Source organism: Gymnodraco acuticeps, unplaced genomic scaffold (genome assembly GCF_902827175.1).
Source record: "Gymnodraco acuticeps unplaced genomic scaffold, fGymAcu1.1, whole genome shotgun sequence".
Lineage (NCBI taxonomy): Eukaryota > Metazoa > Chordata > Actinopteri > Perciformes > Bathydraconidae > Gymnodraco > Gymnodraco acuticeps.
In genome coordinates, this window is record NW_022990699.1 from 4,081,139 (window position 1) to 4,097,224 (window position 16,086).

General features: G+C 40.1%; 2 protein-coding genes across 2 annotated transcripts in view; both read right to left on the reverse strand.

The window, feature by feature from the left end:
* LOC117555863 (putative methyltransferase NSUN7) overlaps nucleotides 1-7,678 on the reverse strand; it is a 30,203-nt gene extending 22,525 nt beyond the window's left edge. The window contains exons 1-3 of the mRNA XM_034230888.1: nucleotides 7,394-7,678; nucleotides 4,895-5,275; nucleotides 64-122 (exon numbers count right to left, since the gene is read on the reverse strand). Of these exons, the coding sequence (XP_034086779.1) occupies nucleotides 64-122; nucleotides 4,895-5,246 (411 nt within the window). The 5' untranslated portion in view covers nucleotides 5,247-5,275; nucleotides 7,394-7,678. The remainder of the gene's footprint in view (nucleotides 1-63; nucleotides 123-4,894; nucleotides 5,276-7,393) is intronic.
* Nucleotides 7,679-10,891: 3,213 nt separating this feature from the next.
* Nucleotides 10,892-16,072, reverse strand: LOC117555934 (neuronal acetylcholine receptor subunit alpha-9-II). Its single transcript, XM_034231016.1, is given in 7 exon segments — nucleotides 10,892-11,130; nucleotides 11,133-11,675; nucleotides 12,250-12,601; nucleotides 12,757-12,937; nucleotides 14,007-14,161; nucleotides 15,194-15,339; nucleotides 15,705-16,072. Coding segments are annotated over 7 exon segments (1,665 nt in total). The 5' UTR covers nucleotides 15,754-16,072.
* Nucleotides 16,073-16,086: the final 14 nt, after the last annotated feature.

Genomic DNA, 16,086 nt, shown 5'->3' on the forward strand with positions numbered 1-16,086 from the left:
AAACATTACTTCCCTTAAAGTATTGCTGTATTAAAATACATTGCTCCAAATGTACTGACTTACCATTGGCTGAGTGAGGTAAAAGCAGCTGTCAATCATGATGTCCTCCAGCAGCTCTTGATCTGTGCAGAAATGTAAAGTGATATAGAAGTGATTAGGCAGCATGGAAATGCGATGATGGGGATTTCCATTACTAATGATGTGTCTGAGTAATTACGGTGCATATCTGGGCCATCTTTTATATCAATGTCTAATTATCCTGAAATAATGCAGAAGAAATAAGTACTATCCATTTCTGGTAATATGCTACAGAGGACAAATCTATATCTAATGATGTGAATGTGTCTAGAAAAAATGGAGAAAATAGATTAGAACCAAGAGCAAGAGAGGCTCCTAGAGGCACCCCACATTTCATCTAAACGGATAATTTAATTAGATGGGGGGTTTAATTTGCCGTGATTAAACGCTTATTTGACGCTTAATTAGAGTTATTCTTCTTTTTCATTCGCCTCATTTCTTTCATTTATTTTGTCTGTTGTGGGCTGTGGGTAATTGAGGTACTTGTGACAATAAAGATATCTGAAGTAATACACAAGTCAAACATAACAGGCAAGCATGTATGTTATACCCAACTATATCGTGCCTATGTTTGTATGACTTGTTATCTTCTTTATTGTATTCAACATGTTACATACAAATGATGAAGTGGTGACTTGATTGACAAACATGACTGTCTTATCATCCATTTTTATATTATAAACAAACAGGACTTATTATAAAAACTTAAATAGGGTCCATCGTGTGAAGAATTGTTTGGGATATTACCTTTTCGTCCTTACTAAACAATGTATCTTAATCTAATCTTCTGTGGCCTTCTGTATGAAATCGGGAAAGAACACTATACATTTTAGAGGTTTTGAGCTGCCATTGGATCTGTATATGGCTGTCATATCATAAAGGCAGCATCCTTCTGTCTAGCCTACAGGATGCTTTTTCTCTGAAGTCACACACATACTTATCTCTTCCAATCCCATCTGTGAACAGTAGGCTTCCCTTTAAAATATGAGGGAGATGGAGATCTGGCAACATTATCCAATTTGCCACGTCAGGATTTAAAAACCGCTTCTTCCAAAGCCCCTCTGCCGGTACAGTGTTTGCTCATTACACACTGGAAATGGGCAAAAATATCATTTCGCTAATATGTTTCTAGTGAGGTTGAGATAAAGCCTTTTTGTTACTGCAGAGAGGTAAATAAAAGACGGTAATGAGGGTTTCATTTGTGTTAGTTGCAAGAACCCAGGGTTTCAACATCAATATGCTGGTGCACTTTGTTTGTGCACCACACGCGTGGTTTCCTTCTTGGTTCATTCTTATTCCTGACAGACAAACCTCTTAAAATGCAAAAATGAGTTGAGCCCAGCCTGTACGCTGAGACACCATGGAAACCACAGACACTGCTGTTAACTTATCACAACATCTCAAATCATGCAAACTGTACCCTGGGTCTCAGCCAAATGCATGCTGGGTAAAAGAGTGTGTAGGTCAGGACAAACACACACAAACGTTTGCATGTGTGAAATAGAGCTTATCTTTAAGTGAGGAAACAAATGCACCTCATCAGAAGTGGTATCAGTTTTAGCAGGTTCAGGTCAATGGGGTTTTCAATAGTGGCTATTACTGCAGAAGGCCTTTAAGATAAGCCCAGAAGAGATACACACTCAGTGCACACAGAGAGGCTCAGACCCCTGAGAGAGCCCTGATGGCTGGGTCTGTAGAGGTCACACTCTTCCGCATGCTTTAAAGCACACACAGTAGTTTGAGTAAAACACAGAAGTCCTAACTCTAGAAGTTGACATAAAATAAAAACAAATTATAATTATTATAACAAGAAAAAGCTTGAATCCTAAACCAGCAAGAGCCACTAGTTCAGTGTTGATGTTGTGTGGCTTCCAGGTATTCCACAATGAGCAGTGACTGATGTTGACTGCACTCAAACAAATCCTCAGTGAAAGAGCCTGACCTGAATGCAGACTCCACTTCTCCTGGCCAGGTTTCTGTCTCACCATGTTCCGCATCAGTGCACCAGATTGCACATTAATCTAACAAAGGACCTTACCGAAAAAGGGTATGTGCCTTAAAGTCACCTTTGGACTAAATGGCAAATCTATCTAACATATTATGCACCTGCTTTTATTCTAAATGTGCTGTGCCAAACTGGTGTTAGCTGTTCTGACTGTGGTCAAGGACAAAAATGTCTTTCTGTCTCTCATGCTCTAAATCCAACACAAAGTGGTCCAAAGAATGTTTATAGTTGCACACAGACCATACAGCAGCCACTGTCATCTGACAAGGGCGTCTGGCAGCCCAGCTGGACAGTATGGACAATGAGGCAGACATGCTCAGAGGAGTAGCCAGTGGAGAGAGAGAGGGAGGAGGAGGGGGGGGCGCTCTCATGGCCAGCAACAAGGTCAACTACTTTTGCCAGTAAATGTTCACACAAAAATAACTTAACATAGCTTCATAACAACCGCACATCACCTCAGGCCCTGAGAACACAAGGGGAAACAAATCAACAGGAAATGAAACCATGACAACATAAACTGCCTCTAGGTCAGTGATCAAGCACAGTCACTCACAACAGGATTTTTGAAAGAGGTCAAAGAAATACCAAAGCCCTGAAGATATAAAAAAGAGAACAAATGAAGTTATGGGAGACAGGGAAGAGAAGGCGAAACGACTTGACTGCTAATATTTCTCATTTGGCAAACTTCTGCTACGTCTGTCTACAAAATGCCACATCCAAGACACCAAGGAAAACATCTAACTTCCGCTCCATTGTTTAGTATTGACTGAAAATTACAGCAACGGTCAAGTCTGTGTCCTCAGCCAGTGGTGTGGAGCTTACTGAGGGTCTTTTTTGTTTTAAGCAAATAAGAGTTATAATCGCAAGATCAATACCAGAGCTCATTGGCATTTTGCTCTGCTTGTTTTCGCTGCTCAAGCTTTTCTTCCTCAGGTGAACAACTGACCTCAGCTCAATTTTGCATCAGTCATTCCAAGGCAGTGCACAAATGATGTGTCTTGTGTGTATGTGTGTGTATAATGTGTGTGACTGCCAGCATAGGTGTGTGTCACTTGCAAATCAATTTTTGCACCAGAAGTCAGGCTGCTCGTGGGAGGAGGAGGAGGAGGAGGAGGAGGAGGAGGAGGAGGAGGAGGAGGAGGAGGAGGAGGAGGAGGAGGAGAGATTAACATTGGCTTCCAGGCTGTCATTTCATCAACACCCAATTTCCCCACACAGCCAGCGCAAGTGAATCTTACATGTGACCAAAATACTTATGTGATCATGCAATTCAACGATCTCTATAGTCTCTATGATCAAAATAAAAAGATGTTCCATTGATTTGCTGTGCGATAACAACAGTAGAAACATAAACTGATTCAACCTCATTCCAAGGATGACTCCTACTTTGTTTTGTAAAGTGTTGTGTATGTAAAAAGCTTATAGGTAAAGATCAATACATGTAACCAGTGCTGGTATCTGCCTATCCTGTAAGCTATAATAATAACATCTGTTAAAGCTTGTTTCAGTACCCTATAGTGGCTGAAGCTTTCAAATGTACTAATTCTAGAAATGTCAGATGTGGGAGGGGGACCAAGAAGAACTGTATGAGTCTAGCACTGATAAGACAGGGAATATTTGTCTTTGAAATAAGCGCTGACGAAAAAGAAGATTCAATTCAACAAGAAATACAGCATATCGTAAATGTTCGAAACTCAAGCAGACAATTTACATCTAAGTAGAGCCCGAGATAAAAATGTTGATCAAATTGTTGCTGCAGTAACAGCAAATTCTTCTTCCTGGATAATGTATACAGACATACTCTATAGGTAGAAGAACATAGTGATGTATGACAACAATGTCCTGGCAATATGATCTTGAAGTTCTCTCCTATTAGTTTATCCTTAGCAATCTAGTTGATTTGACCTTGTAATGAGTGACCTACAGCTGAATAAATGATACTGCAGGTTACCGCAGCCTGGCCCAGCAATGATGGATATGTGAGGTGATCTGCATTAATTGTGGGATGTAAGCCTGAGGCTTTTCTAAGTCCATCGGAAAGATAGTGGGAAGGAAAGAAAACATTTGTGGCCACAAGGGTGTTCCTGCTACCTGACCTCTCTATCCACTGAGAACGTATTAAATCAATTCCAGCCAACTTCCTGCACTGACAGTCGGCTCAGCTCCTCTACCTTATCGCCATGGTGATTACACACCCCTGTGACTTCGGCCACCCAGACCCCACCCGAGTCCCAGATAACAGATTATGTGCTGGATTGATTTGTAGACTCACTCTAAATTCCCCCTGGTCATTCAAGCGTTTTTTCTCTTCTACTTTTCCTTCATCAATCTATCTATATCCAATTCTACCTGTCAATGAATGTCGACGAGCTATTCATTCTGATGTGAAACGGCCCTTTGTTTCCCTGGAATCAAATAGGCTTTACTTGCAATTTCAATTATCAACCTGATGGGAATGCTTGTTTTCATTTGTTATCATAACTTAATTTATGTGTGTGTCCTAAGGTGGTAAGTTAACTGTACAATCGTGGGGTTATCTTGTTTTGTTGTGAGTTCACCAAACCTTTACCTATCACCTATGTTGAAATGGCAAAAAGTTATTGAATCTTGAATCAACATAGATGGGGCTGAACATTCTTTGCTGATGTCCTCACTGCACAAGATCTCCAAAACACAATATAAGTGTATAAAGTGTGTAGGTATGTGTATGTTGACAGAGTAAAGAAAGATGGACGGTAAAAGGGAAAAACAGTAATGACAACAGTTTAAACATGCAACAAACTTCACTCTTCCAGTCATCTACAAACTCACATTTCAGTGTATTGAAGGCCAGCTCGTAGGCTGTGCGCTGCATCTCCTCATCTTTGACTCTGGGTAGGGAGAGTGCTCTTCCTTTGCCATAACTCACCAACCGTTGGGCAGGGGGCTTCTCCAGGTGGTGATTCTGGAAGATGAATGATGCAAGCAGGTAGACTCTGTCCGGAAAACCCAGCTGACCTTCGCTGATGGTCTGGAGCTCGGGAGAATTAGCTGGGATGTCACCTTCGGCTGGTTTATCTGGAGGTGTCAGGTCCTTGCTGCTTGAAATCTGGGAGCCAGCCTTTTGGTTCTTGCCCGTGGAAGAGCGATTGAGCCGCCCTCCAATATGTTTATTTCTCACCATCTTCTCCTATACTTTTTTCTCCCTTCCACCTGAAAATACACCAAGAAATCAAGAAAAATAGTCTACACTCAACGCTAACATTTATAACCTTGGTATACATTTGGATTGATCACATATGGTGCAAAGTAACTAAATAAATGTACTCAAGTATTGCACTTAGATACTTTTTTGACATATTTGTACTATGTAAGTACACTGAACAAAAATATAAACGCAACACTTTTGTTTTTGCTCCCATTTTTCATGAGGTGAACTCAAAGATCTAAAACATTTTCTATATACACAAAATAACCATTTCTCTCAAATATTGTTCACAAATCTTAAAAAATCTGTGATAGTGAGCACTTCTCCTTTGCCGAGATAATCCATCCCACCTCACAGGTGTGGCATATCAAGATGCTGATTAGACAGCATGATTATTGCACAGGTGTGCCTTAGGCTGGCCACAATAAAAGGCCACTCTGAAACGTGCAGTTTTGCTTTATTGGGGGGGTCTGGGGGGTTCCGAAAACCAGTCAGTATCTGGTGTGACCACCATTTGCCTCACGCAGTGCAACACATCTCCTTGGCATAGAGTTGATCAGGTTGTTGATTGTGGCCTGTGGGGTGTTGGTCCACTCCTCTTCAATGGCTGTGCGAAGTTGCTGGATATTGGCAGGAACTGGAACACGCTGTCGTATACGCCGATCCAGAGCATCCCAAACATGCTCAATGGGTGACATGTCCGGTGAGTATGCTGGCCATGCAAGAACTGGGATGTTTTCAGCCTCCAGGAATTGTATACAGATCCTTGCAACATGGGGCCGTGCATTATCATGCTGCAACATGAGGTGATGGTCGTGGATGAATGGCACAACAATGGGCCTCAGGATCTCATCACGGTATCTCTGTGCATTCACAATGCCATCAATAAAATGCACCTGTGTTCGTCGTCCATAACATACGCCTGCCCATACCATAACCCCACCACCACCATGGGCCACTCGATTTACAACATTACCCTAACCCCTACCCCTCACACCAGATACTGACTGGTTTTCGGACCCCCCCAGACCCCCCCAATAAAGCAAAAATGCACATTTCAGAGTGGCCTTTTATTGTGGCCAGCCTAAGGCACACCTGTGCAATAATCATGCTGTCTAATCAGCATCTTGATATGCCACACCTGTGAGGTGGGATGGATTATCTCGGCAAAGGAGAAGTGCTCACTATCACAGATTTTTTCAGATTTGTGAACAATATTTGAGAGAAATGGTTATTTTGTGTATATAGAAAATGTTTTAGATCTTTGAGTTCATCTCATGAAAAATGGGAGCAAAAACAAAAGTGTTGCGTTTATATTTTTGTTCAGTGTATTTACATTTAACATTAGGCCTATACATTACATATATATACATATACTTCTAATTGTACACAAATAACAACACATGATATGCTGATATGATATAATGCAATACTGTACTACTAATCAACATAATTTCTAAATTTGGTTGAAATTGACCGACTACCACACTAAAATGCTTTTGCATATGAAAAACAGGATCATATTATAACTATTATGATAAAATACTGTGAAAATATCCATTCTGCATAACGACTAGTTTTACTTTTGATACTTGAAGTATTTTTAGCTGTCATTGTGCATAATTAGTATTTTTACTTTTGGTTCTTTTAGTAGGCTACATTTTGATGTTAATAAATGTGTACTTTAACTTAAGTAGCCTACATTTTAAAATCACACCTTTTACTTGTAGTGGAGTATTTTAAGACCATAGTATTTGTACTTTACCTTAGGGATATGAGTATTTCTTCAACACTATTTATCATCAATAACAGTATATTTTCAGTTATTTGCTTTGTTTATTTTAGCAAGGATGTCCTGTTGGTTGGTTGGTTGGTTGGTTGGTTGGCATGACATTTTGACTAGGTAAGTAAGGTAACTGTAAGTAAAGTAAGGTTAGTTAGTTATTAAATATACACCTGGCTGAACTTTTAGGAACTAAATATAACTGTAGTTCCGCTAGCTAACTCGGAATGGTTAGTTAAACTTAGCTTAAGTAGCTAACTAACCACGGCATTGCTTAAAGCTAACCAGGCTGACGATAGCAGTGGTGACCAAGGCAATATTTCCGTGTCAATCCGTTTACCTTATGAGAAGAGGATCCTCTTTCCCCCCCAGTAGATATATTCCAGGTATCCTGGGCTCTTCATATTGAAGTACGAACCGTTAGTTCTACTGTTGGTCCTTCTGTTAACCTTGACTCAACGCAGAGTTTTAACTGCCAAAAAAACCCCATTAGTTATAAATCAGATCCGTTAGGAGGCGATGGGCGTCTCCACCGATGTGACCGATCCCCACCGCTCCTATCTTTATTTGAATATGTTTCTAGTAAAGGAAAGTGTTTTAAGTCTTTAGGTAAAGAGCGTAGTGTTTCCACTTAAACCCAAAGTTTCTAAATGTCCGTAAACATTGTGGAAGACTTTGGATTAGCGTGTTTCCATCACCATGGCAACAACATGTTAATTTTAAGGTCCTGTTCTTCACGGATCCAAACATGGATGTCCTCTGTCTATCTGTTTACAGAGCATTGTGTCAAACCAGAGCTAAAGACAATAAATGGTGGACAGTAATAATACATCAAACTAAATCAGTTGCAGATGCCATGCAGCTGCTGTTTCAAAACACATGGACCATGAAGGAAATTGAGATGAAAATGAGATTATTGCTATGGTAGTTGGGTGCAAGGTTGGCCATAGGCCTAGATATCAATATTAATTGTGACACTTAAAGCCTATAATATACATTACAACGTTGTATTATCAATTGTATTATTTGTATTATTGCATATGTTATAGGGTATGATGTATTTTTCATATTGATAGCATTTAGGAACGAATTTGGTTCAGTGTAAAATGTTAAACTAGGTCTGCAATGTTGCTGTAGCTTAATTTATATTGCGTCAATGTAGTGAGACACATATCTCAGTTGAAATCAGCCAGCATGGTTATAATTATAATTTTGAAGCGGGACTAAGTGTGCACACATACAGGCAAAATATCCAGGTGCAAGGCAAACAATAACTGCAGTGTACAAATGTGGACAGCACACTTAGTCTAAAATAAATTGTTTTTCAGAATCTTTTTTTAAATTTATGATAATGTACTATAAGATATTCCTCAATCAAGATGGCTACACCGATCAGACCTCCTTTGTGCCATACTATTATGCTTTGACCAGCACTACTTTGAATCTGTCTAGTCAAATGTCTTCAATATGACTCTCATTAACACTTGTGTCACATCATTTTGTATATTGTATATGATGTTTCATTTGTTTGCAGTTTTGTATATTTTTACCAAAGCTTATTTAAAAGGAAAAGTTAAATTACATATTTTTGTTCCTAAAATGCATCCAGTTAAGTGTAAAATTAATTAAAATGTTTATCTAATGGTTCTAATAAAATTAAGAATAACGTGCAATTTAAGTATAATGTTACTAGTCACAATGGTGAACAAAAGTGATGTATTACAAATATACTTAATGTATTAAAGGTAAACTTATTCAAAGGGAAAAATGGCCATTCTTGTCATATTTTACTTTTGTATACATAGTATTATATTATCATATTATTTTTGATGAATGAATTAACACGTCAGCATCTATTAATGTTGTGGCTGGTTTTGTAAATAAGCTTTACATGCTTTTAGTAAAAATTCAATGTAGTATGAAAGTGTAAAATAGCATTAAATGGAAACAATTTTGTAGGAGCCTCAAAATTGTACTTCAGAACGACAATTGAATGAAACTTAGCTCTGGTCCACCATGTCATTTGTGAATACATGGTATCATCACAGTGATTTTCCCATTCCGTTTCTAAATCTGAGAGGTTATGGCTAATGCCTCTTTATGTGAAATTCTGTAAAGCACTTGCCAATTTCCACAGCAGCAGTTTTTAGTGCCTGAGCTGCTCTGCCTGTCCAAATGACATGGTTCACACTTTTCTTTGGTCTCCCATGGTGATTACAGCCTGCCGTGGCCCCTGCACCTCGCTGAGCTCTAATGGGAAGCAATGCAGTAGCTTCTCTTAGACAGGAAATGTAAGATTGTCTCAAATATAGCCCATCACATGCATCATGACAATCCCTTTTGGAGAAAAGGATACAAAACATTGACTCCTCTGCCCATTTGATTTCTGGGACTCAACAGAATAATCAACAGGCGTACTAACTGCTGCCACAGCATTTTTTTTAAACTAACTTTCATTTATAGCCTTCATATTTAATTATGGAAATTCAGTGATGTATAGTCTCCACACGATAACCTGGAGGTGTAATAAATAGTCTATTCATTTTTCACCCCTCAGTGGTGAAGTTTTGTGAGTAAAGGATGACAGAGGGAACCGTTCTGAGGTGCAGATCTTATGCACTCATGTTGCCACACTGAGCTTCAAACACCAAGCTTTGGGGCATCCACCATATGTGGGAAATGAGCGCCCTCTACTGTTGGATAAGTGAATTATGGGGGGAAATCTGAGAGAGATCATTGGTTTCAGTTGATACCCGTCTGAGTCTTCTATTTATTGCATTCCTTATCTACTATTGTGACTCATAAAGAGTTATAGGAACAAGGGAGGACATTATACATCAGTCTATGAAAAAGTACAATATTTCAATTTAAAATCTAGATGAGTAGACGTATAAACTTGCATAAAATGGAAATATTTAAGTGAAGTAATGGTACCTTACAGATGTAATACAATATTGGTTTTACATGTGTCCCCTCCTATTCTTCTCACCTACAGTTGAAACACACACTTGACTTTCCAAGTTCAAGATATGGGTTATTTTAGGGGGTGGGTTTTTCGAGTGTGCTAGGTGTCTTACATAATTAATGCTCCATATTACCTTACATCCTCACTTCCCTGGTTGCGCCATAAACAATGCTTGCTCATTAACTATTCACTGGATTATTTCGAACAGAGAAATGTTTCTGCAGATCCAGAGTGTGCGCTGACGCTCAGCCCCAGGCGTCTGATTTCATAGTGGTGAATAAGTCATGTACTGTCTCCATTGGTAATATTTTACCTTAACAGAATATCCCCTTACATGTAATCAATGGTTAGTTGGTAAGGTACCTGCATATTAAAGCCAGGCTTGAGGGGGATGGTAAAAAGCTGTATATTTACAAGATTCTATCAGTAGGGAAGAGGTCAAAAATATCCAATATGCAAGCAGAGTGGGAGCAGAAGCAATTACTTAATAACAAACATTATTGTTGTTTCTAATCCCCTGATTTCCTTTCATTATAAATTATGTTCACCACCGTGATAAAGTATATTGGCATTGTCTGGCCCATTTAGTTTTAGATAAATACCAAATAATGTTACATTGCTATGTATAGGACATTACATAATTATGTTTGTAAGAAATCATAGCTTTTAACATTATTGCTAATGTTTAAGAGTACAGCAAATGCTGTATGAAAAACAGTGAAGAAAAAGAAAATGTGTTTATTTTCACATCACTTTAATCTGTACTGTTATTATTAAATCGTCACACTTTTCAACATAAGTTTTTATAAAAAGATTACAATAGTCGCTTATACTTTTTTATTTGACCTAACTAAGTCAAATAGAAGTGCAACATCACGGTGCCTTGCCAATGATGAGGATGCTCATGAGGAAGACCATGATGAAGAAGATCCACATGAAGAATCTGTCCATCACCTTGGCGATCTTCTTCCACTCAGCCCCTTTGGCACATGTCGCCCTCTGCTCTCGAAAACATTTAGCAATATATTCTACATTGCGCACCAGCTTGGTGTCCGCACCAGGGAAGCCACTGCCATGGCTGCAGAAAATGCAAGGGCCGAAAGTAACGCAGGGGCTTTGAGGTGGGGCTTTTTGTCTTCGGGACAGCAGGGCAGCTTTTGGTCTTCAGGGTAGCAGGGGACCTTCTGGTCTTCTTTAAAGCAGTCACCTGTGGGGATTTTGCCATTAGAGCCCTCATATTTCCCCGGTGTGAAGCTTGAGAAGTGACTCCCCTCGTCTCTGGTGATGTGGGGCTGGGCCTTCACTTGGGGGGGATGCTGCAGCTTGGGGGTCTGAGGTCTGGGGTATTTGCGACCCTGCCAATCCTGTTCTGTACTGTGGCTTCCTGGTTTACCATTAGCATGAATATGAGAGTTAAGGTGCTGATTGCAGATGTCCTCCTGGGGGAAGTGGGGAGAGGAAGAAGAGGAGGAGGAAGAGGCGCAGTTCTCGCCCACCTCATAAACAAAACAAATCTTGGACATATAGTCAATGATGAGGACTTTAGCCCACTGGGGGACAGGTTTGGCCTCCGCACCACAGAAGTGGATGTTCATGATGAAGATGGTGAGAGATGTGGAGGCTGTGACCATGGTCATAGTGGCAATGTAGTACTTCCCTGGGTAACAGATAAAAGCAAAACAGATAGGGGTGAAGGTTGCTCTAAGAACTACAGTAAGAAGAACAATATTTCCTTAAATGTTGTCATCGTTATTTAACTTTGGTATTTTTCTGTGGAGATTTCTCTGAAATATAAAGCCATGTTTTGATGCATGATTGCAAGTCACCTTCTAAATCTGCTATACATATTGGCTTTAAAAAATCCTGTTTCTTTTTTTCCTTATTGCTATTTTATCTAGAACATCTTTTTTCAGATCCAGATTTCTGTACATGTATTCAACTCTTCTTCTTTCTTCTATAATAATGACATTATTGAATTGTTTATTGTTTGTGTATGTTTAATCACTCTCGGTGCTTTGGATAAACCACAGCTCCAAAGCAGAGCTTGTTTCCTTTCGCTGTGCATGATGTATAGGGATATGGCTTCTACTTTTAAAAAAGTGTGACCTGACCAAGTTCCAAGTAGAAATGAAACATATTCATAGCAATTTGTACACCTTTGTTGCATGAAGTAATCGTGCATGCATTTATTTTTGTTTAGTTTGAACAGAATGCTAATCAAACACTCTTACCTATTAGGGGCACACTCTCAGATGGAGGCATGCTCTCGGCCACCATCAGCTGGAACACAGTGAGAGCCAGCAGAACGGTCACTCCCAGGGAAACCTTCTCCCCAGAGTCTGCAGGCAGGTAGAAACCCAGAGGAGCCAGGAAGGAGATGAGGAAGCAGGGGAGGAGGAGGTTGAAGATGTAGAAGGAGGAGCGGCGCTGCAGGAGCACTGTGTAGGTGATGTCTGGATACGGGTCAGAGCAACAGCCGTACATGATCACGTTCTTTGTGGCTGGCATCCCGTGGCACTCCCACTCCACATTCTCCACAAAGTCTGACAGGTCACCGCTGTCCATGCCCATAATGATGTCTACCTGGAATGAGAGTAATGAGTGATTGAGACTACATGAGGCTCAGCTCCACCCACACACAAACACACACTTGTGTACAGTATGACCACATAAATAATGGCTCTATTTATTAGTCTGAAAATGTGCTTGCTAGCTTTATTTAGTGATCATTTACAAACCTGATTGCCATTGTAGGTCCAGGAACCAAAAGTCAGGTTACATTCCTGGCTGTCAAAGGGAAAGTAGGAGACATCCACCACACAGGAGCTCTTGGTTATGGCAGGAGCATCCCAGGTTATCTCTCCATTGTAACGCAATTTCACATTGGTGTCCATCGGCCCTGAGGAGTCATCATCGGCTCTGGAGGAGGAAGAAAGACTTACTTAATCACGTGTTAGTTGGTTTAATCAATGTATGCTTTAGAGGCTGAGTTAACTGTGTATTACATGCACCCTCGCTGCGAAGGGGACCCAAGTTCCCATCAGCAAAAACACGTGGGTTTGCTATCCTGGCTCCTAAATGGTGGAATGAGCTCCCCATTGACATCAGGACAGCAGATAGCTTACACACCTTCCGGCGCAGACTGATAACTCATCTCTTTCGACTCCACTTCGAGCGATAGAACTATTAACAAAGCACTTATATACTAATAAAGGGCTGGCTTATCTAAAGCCAGTTGAGTAGCACTTGAAATGTTTTAGCTCTATGAAGCCTGATGTACTTATATGATTCTGTTTTCTTCAAGTTTGTATTTTGTTGGTCGAACGCACTTATTGTAAGTCGCTTTGGATAAAAGCGTCAGCTAAATGCAATGTAATGTAATGTAATTACATCTTTATACTACGCAAATTCAACAGTCCTACAATAAAACATTCACTTATAAGAATAGGATATTCAGATTGGTGCCTCAAAAATGACAAAATAGTTGATTCCACACTCTATGATCACTGATACATACATTTCTTACTAGCCTGCTAAGCAACTGTTAACTCAGTATATATATCAACTTTGAGTGCATTGTATATAGTACATGATTATGGCCACTTTAATAAAGACATTACAATATAATACGTACACTACATATCCTATGACATAATATGCACAACAGTACTTAACTTCCTAACACAATATGTAGTCTGAGTAAAGCATGATGTAATTTTTGTATGTGATTGACTTCATACAAAAACATTTGTGTACATATACTGCATCTTTACAATAGATTCTGATTTCCTTTCATTAAAATCCTTTGCGCCCTTGAATATTGCTAGTAAGGCTGTGAAAGTGATGCGCTCTGAAGGGTGAATGTGCGTAATCTTGCCTCTTACGGCAATTAGTCTTTTAGCACAGTGTCCTTAACCAATTAAAATGAGGATTTGCTTTAATAACGTGTGTGTGGGGGTTGTGCATGCTTGTGTGACGCACGGCGTACTTGTTATAGAGCACGAGGTCGGGCCTCCACACAAGGCTGCTGGGGATGTGGATCACCTCCAGTCCGTCATAGTCCTCTTTATCCCACTGCAGGTAAGTATCATGCCACGTCTGCCTGATCCACAGATAAGCAATCAGCACCTGGTTCCTCTCATCCTATACACACACAGGTCAAACAATTGAGAACAGACACACACACCACACACACATACTAACAGCAGTTTAAAGAGAGATTTTCTTGGTCTCTCTGTTGTTCATTAACTCTGTGTGAGATTTGAGGGGTTCAGATTATCACAACAGCTGAAATCAAGACCTGTCTATCAATATCAGGTGGATGAGCAGAGTCTCTTCCTGAAGGAGTGGATGGGGGTAGTTTTGGTATCGTTAAGCGATCAATGGAAACGTTAACACTTTGTGTAATAAGAAACTCCAACACACACACACTTAACTGTTTCTGGCCCCTCTTCTAAATCATAACAAACTAACATCAGGCATCACAGTGACATCACGTTTAGTAAGAGAGCCATCTTCTCTATTCTGAAAACACACAAACACACTAACACAAACAGACACACACAACACAAGTACTAATTCACTGTGGGCTGACACGGCAGTGAACCTGAACAGAAACATGAGCCAGCTGAGTAACAGTAAGCCGGGCCTGTACAGTAGGAGGTCTGTCTGTCAGTCACACACATCTGCATCAACACACTCATCCTATGGAAACCACTGTTACAGTGATGTTAAAAAAAATTCCATACTCAATATGTATGTTTTCAGTCCTTGTTCAGAGCATGGTGTTAGTAGTAAAATCATCAGGGATTACAACTTGTTAGTTTAAATAGGTAACCAGGTTTGCAATGTGACAAACTGATCGTCCAAGAAATGTTTTGTTGACTTGTGATTTTTTTAGAGTGCTATGATGAAGAATGAGGTTTCAAAGTCAGATAAAAGGCGTCAAAATAATATTTAAAAAACGTATCTAGTTCTTATGAGTATTATACCTCTGCAGTTGAGATTTAATATAGGAGAGCTACATTCTTTCACTTTATAAAGTTGTTTTGCCAGCCTATTCTCTGGTTTAGAGAAATATGGTTTATTTGACCATCAAAATCTTACCATAATATTTACTAAGCACTGTAATGAGTGATGATGAGTTTCGGATCTTGCCTAAGAGCTGGTACCCACCATGTCTTTGATCTGAGAGAGGGTGATCTGTAAGGTGACGTTGAGGGCTCTGTCCGTGTCCTCTACAGGCCGCAGAGCGCTGGAATAATTCTCCATCAGATCATTCAGGAGCTTGTGAGCATAATGACCCTGAGCCGAGTGGGCCACTGGAGAGAAGAGACAATGTGATAGGTACATTTCAAGTTTGACAAAAAAACTACAGAGATTTCTTATTTATTTTTGTACCAACAATGAAATAGAGATGACTCATGAGGCTGCTGTGTAGAACCGTTACCAATATGGAGAAGTCACATTGATTGAAACAGCACCTTAACGTTGTCCTAATTATGCATTTTATTTAATCTTAACCGTTTAATATAGATGTATGATGACTAAATATTTTTTATTCAGAAAAACAATGCAATTAACATTGATAAATGTGTGTGTACAAGTTAGAAACACCACCATTTCTTGAACAAATAATTCACAATAGCACCCAGATCCTTTTCCTGCAAGCAGAAGTCTGACTCACCTTCAGGGAGCAGCATCGCCAGACAGATTATTGGTATCATCTTGATCATGTAGTAACGTCTCCAAAGAGTAATAAAAGGTGACTGCAAGAGCAATAATCATCCCCTGACAGGCCTACATGCCGCCCGTTCGACCCCAGTTGAACTCAATTGCAGATAGCAGGGCCTCGTTTCATGAGAGCGTCCTCGTGGTCAGACTGCCTCTTACTGCTTGGCAGGGGAGCCAGCATCTCTGCCGAGACACGGAACAAAACTCCTGCTATCACATAGCAGCAGAAACAGGATGCCTACGAGTCATTGACTCACCAAACACACTGGGTCTTTCAGCTGTCAATCAAACGCCTGCAGCCAGGTGAGCTGCCGACCTGCTCCAACACCACCCCG